This window comes from Diadema antillarum, unplaced genomic scaffold (genome assembly GCF_040938485.1).
Source record: "Diadema antillarum isolate AM-2024a unplaced genomic scaffold, OU_Dant_1.0 scf00000134, whole genome shotgun sequence".
NCBI lineage: Eukaryota > Metazoa > Echinodermata > Echinoidea > Diadematoida > Diadematidae > Diadema > Diadema antillarum.
In genome coordinates, this window is record NW_027271023.1 from 3,823,774 (window position 1) to 3,831,865 (window position 8,092).

General features: G+C 40.2%; 1 protein-coding gene across 2 annotated transcripts in view; it reads right to left on the reverse strand.

Moving 5' to 3' along the window:
• The window catches only part of LOC139720918 (glutamate decarboxylase 1-like), a 60,775-nt gene extending 54,802 nt beyond the window's left edge, over positions 1-5,973 (reverse strand). The window contains exon 1 of one of the 2 annotated variants that reach the window (XM_071632248.1): positions 5,349-5,973. In XM_071632248.1, coding sequence (XP_071488349.1) covers positions 5,349-5,712 — 364 coding nt within the window. In that variant the 5' untranslated portion in view covers positions 5,713-5,973. Of the gene's footprint in view, positions 1-641; positions 695-5,348 lie in introns of those variants that run through there. The other variant, XM_071632249.1, reaches the window with a different exon arrangement.
• Between the last annotated feature and the right edge of the window lie 2,119 nt (positions 5,974-8,092).

The following is an 8,092-nucleotide window of genomic DNA, read 5'->3' on the forward strand; positions in this document are numbered from 1 at the left end:
ATTTCGAGGGGGTGTCACCTAAAGTAAATGATTTTTCCAAAGTGAATTACAACCTTCAATACAATGCGGTCACAGGTACAACCAAACATTGTGTTCACTGATTCAAGTGGAAACAGGGTTTACATGGTAAAAGCGGTTCCGCAGTGTAATCATACACTAGCACATTTCACACTGAAATAGTAATGGCGGGGTGTGTTGTGTTTCATCTCGTAAGGAAGGGTACGACAGATGATGAACATCAAGGGGGCACATTCGAGCGGATACATGCAGGGAATCACGAAGTGACACGGGGCAACAGATTGCGACACCTCGGTCCACGATACTAAGCGCTCTGTCAAAATATACCGTTGTTTTCCCTATACATGGCCTGATATTACCATCAGTCTTTTGTAGATGAAAGAACAATACACAGAGGCGCCACACGAGACAATGCTATAAATTACGTCGAGAGTCTGCGCACCATGTCTTACGTCAGGCGTATGGGCACACCCCTCTGAAGTTCGTTTCAGAGTCGCGTTGATGAATTTGTTACTTTTGTTTGCTGTTTGTCGTCCTTTTAGCTCTTTGAACAGCTAGAAATGTCTCCACATAGAGATGAATTGGAAACAAAAGTATATTTTGACGAGGCCTTGAATGCCTACCTGCCGCAAACGGTGTGCTTCTAAGGGCCCACCAACTCATGAACGTTTGACGTAGCCAATAGTTTTTCATTACATCTGGAGCCAAAAGGCGAGGGGGAGAGAGAGAGAAAACACAAGAGGAAGTAGTCATGTTGAGATTCTTGAGAAACGAGAAACACCGAGTTTGCGTTCACTGCGGCGCCGCCTTTAGTGTTTGAGCTTTCATCAGTGAGAGTGTACAGAAATTCGACTGCGTAGCTTACATATTCCTATATTTGGGCGTTCGAGTTTGCTCCTTGGCACTGTTAGTGTCAATATACAAAAGCAGTTTACAACCTCACAGAAGAGTAAATGCATAGACCATTTTTTATGTGCTTTGAGTGCCGATTGGTGCACAAAATCCCAGAACGTTGTACACACTGTCCAAAGTCTCTGGCACAGAAAGGGTTAAAATGCGTGGAATTTCCCCAGCTGTTATCAACAGTAAAATTCTGTCAATCCTACATTTTGCACTTGTATATGATTATGTATATAAACTCTACACACTTATATCATACCTTTTGTTTAAGTGTGTTTACCCGAGGTGTCGCAATTCATTGCCACGTTGTCTTTTACATAAGTTTAACATTTGATACAGGGCTACTTGGATTTTTTTTTTCATCGAAGAGATGCAATCTATTCTGTCGCAAGCGAACCTCTTTTACGGTCAGCCTGGGACCCACTTCACAACTCATTGACGCAAATTTCATACGACTGGTTCCCCGCTGAAATCACTTGTCGGTCAAGTTAATTTGGTTCCGTGTTTTGGGAGAGGGGTTGGTTGTTTGATTTGTGTGTGAGTGTGTGTGCGTATGTAAGCCCCCCCCCCCCCAAAAAAAAAAATCATTGTTTTTTTGTGTGATTTCTCAAATGTTGATTCCATCAAATATGCGTATACGAGATATCTCAATTTCAACCTTAAAAAGATAAAAGCTCCATCGGAAGGGAAGGGTGGAGATAACACTCGCCCACGCCTTCTCCCTGCTCGCCACCCCCCCCCCCCCGGCCATGCAAAGAAGTAGACTGTGGCTATACCCAGATCGCTTTATTTCAATTCTAAAAACGCAAAAGCTCCGCGAGCGGGAAGGGTTATCCCCCTTCCCCTAAGCTCTATATACCTCACTAGACTTTATACATACGCACAGATGGTGCACATTCGGAATAAGAGCTAAATTCCGTGATTTTAACACTTCGATGAAAAAGTATTGCACCAAAAATTTGCACCAGATCGCTGAATTTCAGGTCTGAAAACGCAAAATCACCTTCGTGTGGGAGGGGATATGCCCCTATCTAAACCCTCGTGTGCATGCTTTTTCTGTTTGATTGCTGAACAGACAGCGTTCATGATATTCAGTGTAAGAATTAATACAAGAAGACTAGTGTATCTAAATCATACCATTTTATAGGCAAATGGTTCAATAATAATCTACACTAAAATATACTGCAACCTTAAACAAGTGGGACTGTTTCAACTCGGTAAAACACGCAAAAACGTGCACCAAATTGCACCATTTGCAACATCAAAATACAAAAAGTTATCGCCGTGGGAGGGGGGACACCCCCCTCCCACACCCTCCCCTCCCCCTCGCTCGCTCCGCTCGCTCGGGTTCAGTCGCGTTCATGACATTTAGTGAAAAGAATTAATACAAGAAGTGTATCTATAAATTATACCATTTTATAGGCAAATTGTTCAATAATAATCTACACTAAAATATACTGCTACCTTAAACAAGTGGGACTGTTTCACGTCGATAAAACGAGCAAAAACATGCATCAAATTGCACCATTTGCAACATCAAAATGCAAAAAGTTCTTACTGTGGGAGGGGGACACCCCCTCCCACACCCTCCCCTACCCCCTCGCTCGCTCCGCTCGCTCGGGTTCAGTCGCGTTCATGATATTCAGTGAAAAGAATTAATACAAGAAGTGTATCTAAATCATACCATCTTATAGGCAATTGTTCAATAATAATCTACATCAAAATAAACTGCTACCATAAACAAGTGGGACTGTTTCACGTCGATAAAACGCGCAAAAATATGCATCAAATTGCACCATTTACAACATCAAAATGCAAAAAGTTCTTACCGTGGGAGGGGGGACACCCCCCTCCCACACCCTCCCCTACCCCCTCGCTCGCTCCGCTCGCTCGGGTTCAGTCGCGTTCATGATATTCAGTGAAAAGAATCAATACAAGAAGTGTATCTAAATTATACCATTTTATAGGCAAATTGTTCAATAATAATCTACATCAAAATAAACTGCTACCATAAACAAGTGGGACTGTTTCACGTCGATAAAACGCGCAAAAACATGCATGTATGTGTGTATGTGTGTATGTGTGTTTGTGTGTGTGTGTGTGTGTGCGTGTGTGTGTGTGTGTGTGTGTGTTTGTGTGTGTGTATATTTGCTGCCTTTTTTTTCTCTCCTTCCTCTTTCATTCTCCAAAGCATTGACCTATGTACGGCCTACTTGAAGTAAACAGGGTCCCATTTTTCTTAAGTGATCACACATATAAAGCATGCTACTTTATTTCAATTGTTATACTTTTTAAATGGGGGGGGGGGCTTACATGTAACAGTCATAGCTGACTGAGGTTCGAAAAAGAACACTGAAAGCAATGGAGAAGAGATGATTTCGGGAGGAAAAGATCAGTTTATAATTTCAATTTCAATTTCAATTCATTTCATACTTCTTGTATATCAATATTGCATCAAAAAATAACAACACAAGTTCTTTTACCTTGTCAACAATTGCCCAAAAAATGCATACATGACAATAACAGTAACTATAATGATAACTGGTCCAAAATCGAAATGGAGTTGTACAAAGAGAAGTATGATGGGACCTACATGAAAGCAAGCTTGTTTGGCTGTGAGCCCAGGATAATCGGTGTTTGTGAAAGAGAAACGGAGAACGGAAGAAGTTCAGACCAGGTGATTTAATTTAATTTAATTAAGTAAGGGAAGTGGGGTATGCATATAATATGATTAAAGAATAAAAGAACAAGAATTCTATACTAAAATGCAAACCACAATTGTGTAATAATTAGTTTCTGAAATAGGACATGATTTACATATAGGGCCTACTTAAATATACACTTAATATTATATTAAAACTATCACAAGGTTGTGTTCAGCAGAACACAGAAAGAAATTGCAAAAGCTGAGAAGAATTTCCATTTGCATACTAAAAACATTTATTATTTTGATGTCGGTGGCCATTTTGGAAGTAAAAATTTGAGCGGAAAAAAAGAGGTGTTTACAAAGCAGATGTAACACTTAAAAAAAAATTAATATCATCTATGTTTGTTCTTGTATATGAGGTCAGCGTGAGCAGTCTTTATACCCAACGATTACGCCCTTGGCATCTATTTTCTTTAATTCTGCAGGCGATTCAGACAGATCTGCCTTGAAAATGAATTTTGCCACAGTTTTGAACCACACAAAGGATTTTTATCTATATATATATTTTCCTATATACATTGAAAGTGATCTATGCAAAAATACAATCTGCACTTTGTAGAATAAACATGTATTTTTTATATTTCTAGATGCATAAAAAAGATAGATAGAGAGAGATGCTAATGAATTGAGGTAAAAAATGAATAAAACGATGTCAAATGCCCTGTGATTCAAACATTTTTTTATTCTACAGTGGAGAAATGATCGTATGAACAAATCTCACTAAATAGCTTCCATGTTCCATTTTAACCAAAATGCCACTTCAGGCCACACCTGCCGTGGTGTTCTTTTTGTTAAAAAAAGAATAAGTGCTCGAGACCGCAAAGTTATCATCAACGACTGAAGGAATGTATGTACCACGAGTTTTGATGTCCTCCCGAAACAGATCCCTCGTTATATCTCAGTTAAACTGAACTGTTATTGATTTTCCGTCATGATCATGATTTCCTTCATGATTAAATTAGTTCAATGATCCGTGTCATAAAGAATCAGAAATAATGTTGCATTCAACAATTATTCAACTGCAAATCCAAAACTGATTTCAAACACTCATAAACACAAAACAATGTGTTGATATAGTTACCACGTTTCAATTTATGTGATCGTTGATTTGAGATGTTTGTTTGTTTGTTTGATTTATTTTTCTTCCAACACAATTTCATAAATAAATCAAGATTCTTTTCAGTAATATCACATAGAATATCAGGAAGCAGATTACAATGTTCATGATTCAAAGAAGGAAAATCGATGTGTAAATTGATTTCATCAACAACATATAACTCGTATTACCAAATTTCCAAATAATCATCTGAGAAATTATGCGAAAGAAGATGTTCAAAAGACATATCTCGTTTTTTTTTTTCAATTTACTGTATTTAAGATGCAAGCTTCTATTCTTCCTTGAATTTCCCTTCAATCCAATAGCCGTTTCTTTGAGCATAAAAACAGAATAAGATACACTGTACAAAATGTCCAAAATGTATTTAAGACGGCAAATTTGAAGTACAATTGCACCTTTGGTTCCTACGCGGCCCTGGAGTAAAACGCATTAAGTTTTATCTTAGAGAAATGCGTGTTGTGCTGTGTCCCAATTTCAAATTCGAAAATCATGTAATACATGTATGTCGTTCGCCTTTCTCAATATACGGCTTTTAATATTTGATGCAACATATCGTTATGTCACGGATAACATTGATGGTGACGAAGTGTGTGATGCATAACTTGCCTTTTGCTCGAAGTTCGAAGAAGTCGGGTCTGTCGTCATCCGTTGATTTGCTCCGTTCTCTTAGGCCCAGCACAGGGACGATTCGGAGCTGGCCTTCGCTCGCCGTTCGATCTACGAGCCGACGTCGCTCTTGTAGCAGGCGCATAGCCTTGCTCTGGTGTCCACCACCACCACCACCACCACCGATCGCCATGCCATTGCCGCCGTTTCGATCCTCACCCCTGTCCCCTCCGTCGACGCCACTGCCTTCCGTGCTAGCTGGTGATCGTGGGATCTCCAACTCCTCATCCTCGTCTACCGTTTCGATACGATTTGAATCAGCGAGAATGCCCCCCTCCCCAGATAGTCTCGTCACCAAAGGCATCCTTCTGTCTCTCTGTTTACCTCTAGATCTCACAAAATCAAATAGAACACTTTTTTTCCAGTCCAGAAATTTTTCCTCGCAATCCTCCGCGGAGTGGCCGCCTAGACCGCTCAGACCGAACAAAATCCAGAGGTGATCTTTACGAGGATGCCTCGTTCCCTTCGTCCGTTGTTTTTAGGTACTTTATGATCAAAATGTAATTGTCCAAACCATAGAATCAAGTGGATGCTTCATATAACATTCATGGGCGAGAATAGTTCAAGAATTGTTGTGTCGAGCGAGGAGACTTCCGATGCAAGATGAGTATTGGAGTCGCGCTTCAGAGCTTGCGCGAGTCAAGTAGTGCGTCCGCCAGGTCCAGCCGTTACGTTCCAATGTTAACAGAGTAGTTTGGTTCTGCGCATGCGTATAAGTTGCCGGCTCTTGCAGTATCGCTGATTAGCCAGAAACAAGCCATACCAGTGTAAAAGAAAATGTACGGTCACACAGATTCTCATGAAAGATAGAAATGTGACCTCGCTAAATATGAACATTCACTGCATTACAATTCTTCCCTCACTGCAGAGTACATTTCCGAGTAAACTTTAAGGTTAAACTGGTTTCTTTAATCGGTACTGTTTCACTGTGAAAATAGGAGAAAAGAGCAGAATGATATCTAGAGCGTAAATATGATAACGTGATATGTCACGATTGCGTTTTCATTTTGTGGTAGATGCTGGGCGAAATACTCCCCAGCTCTGATAGCCACCTTTCTTTATTGACGAATGCTGCGAAAGTGCATTCGCCTGTGTATCTACAGTGCCATCTCGATCTGGGATTTGCTCCCATCATTTTCAGTCCGAGCCACGAGCAGGTCGATGTTTGCGGTGACAAATGGGGGGATTTATAAGCTCGTGAGTTCGTAGATACCCACTCTGTTACCTATTGACATGTAATTCCTGATTCAGCGTTCCAATTTCATTTCTGTCACATGCCAATGCCCATGCTATTTTCTCCTTTGCTGTTCCCAAGCATCACTGTGATCACTTTTGTATACTGAGCGGAAGACTAGAATTCGTCTATTGTTGCCATAGACTTATTAGAACATGCAAACCCTTCAGTAGAGTTCTTCTTGTCGAAAGCGTAAAATACATATCTGTAGCGGGCAAAAGTCGACGAGGGGTAGATAAAGGTGAAAATATCAAAGCGTTTGTTTTTCATGTAAGCATTCTGGAAAATAGCACGCGCGTTTGAGTGCAATGCAGCTGCTAGTGTCTGTTTTGTTTGTAAAGTGCGCTGTGTGACTGAGATTAGCGATTCGCTGTAGCAAACATAATCATGTTCCTTTGATACGTATGCGTAAATCTAAGTTGCTTCCGATAGATGACAGTTGGACACAACATATAAGTCCAAGTTGCAGTACCCTACACGCTAATTACACACTGCAAAAAGTCCGGTGTTAAATAGTGAACACCGAGCTGGTGTTAAATTTTCGGTGCTCATTTATGGTGTTAAATTAACACCTCCGGGTGTCATTTCCAAATTTTAAACTGTTTTTTGAAGAGTTTCTTAGTAACTGTACTTCTTGTTGATTTTTAATTCAAACAAGACGATCATGAATTTTATATCAAAATACTAGATTTTTGAAAAAATTTGAAAATAAATTTACACCAAAGTAACACCAGCTGGTGTGGTCTCTTATTGAAGCTGGACGGGTGTTAAACCATTGATATTAACACCAACAAATATCAAATCAACACCATGTGGTGTCATTTTTGAATTGACACCAGTACAGTGTCAAAATAACACCAGGTACAGTGTCAAATTAACACCACGAAGTGTCAGGTGAACACTTTTCAACACCATCACAGTGCATTTTCAACACCTGTGGGTGTGGTCCTCTATTGAAGTTTGATCGGTGTTAGATTTAACACCCGTGGTGTTAAATCTAACACCGATGTTTTTACAGAGCACAGTGACATCATAATGCCATTATTCTACAGTAATTATCATATACCCATCATGCCCATATATTGTTTAATCTTACTTGAGCCAGTTATCCCATTGGGGATTCATACATTCACACCTATCTGTCGAGTGAATGACCCATAATTTTGATGAAATCGTTGCCTATTTTCCATGCGGAGGGCAAAGCAGGTTGATCCATAGCAGTTCTTAGTCCTTTTTGTTTCGCCCATGCAGCTATGGATGATCAAACTCGGGACTTTCAAACTCGGTACTTTTTGTATGTGCATGGGTCTAGTGCACTGCTCACTTAGCCTCCCTGCCCCCCTTCCCGAGTCTGACACCACAACACGTTATCTTCTTACAAAGGCAATACTTATTCGAGAGGGATACCAATACGGTGGCTTTGCACAGGCGACTGGATTTATCCTTCCCG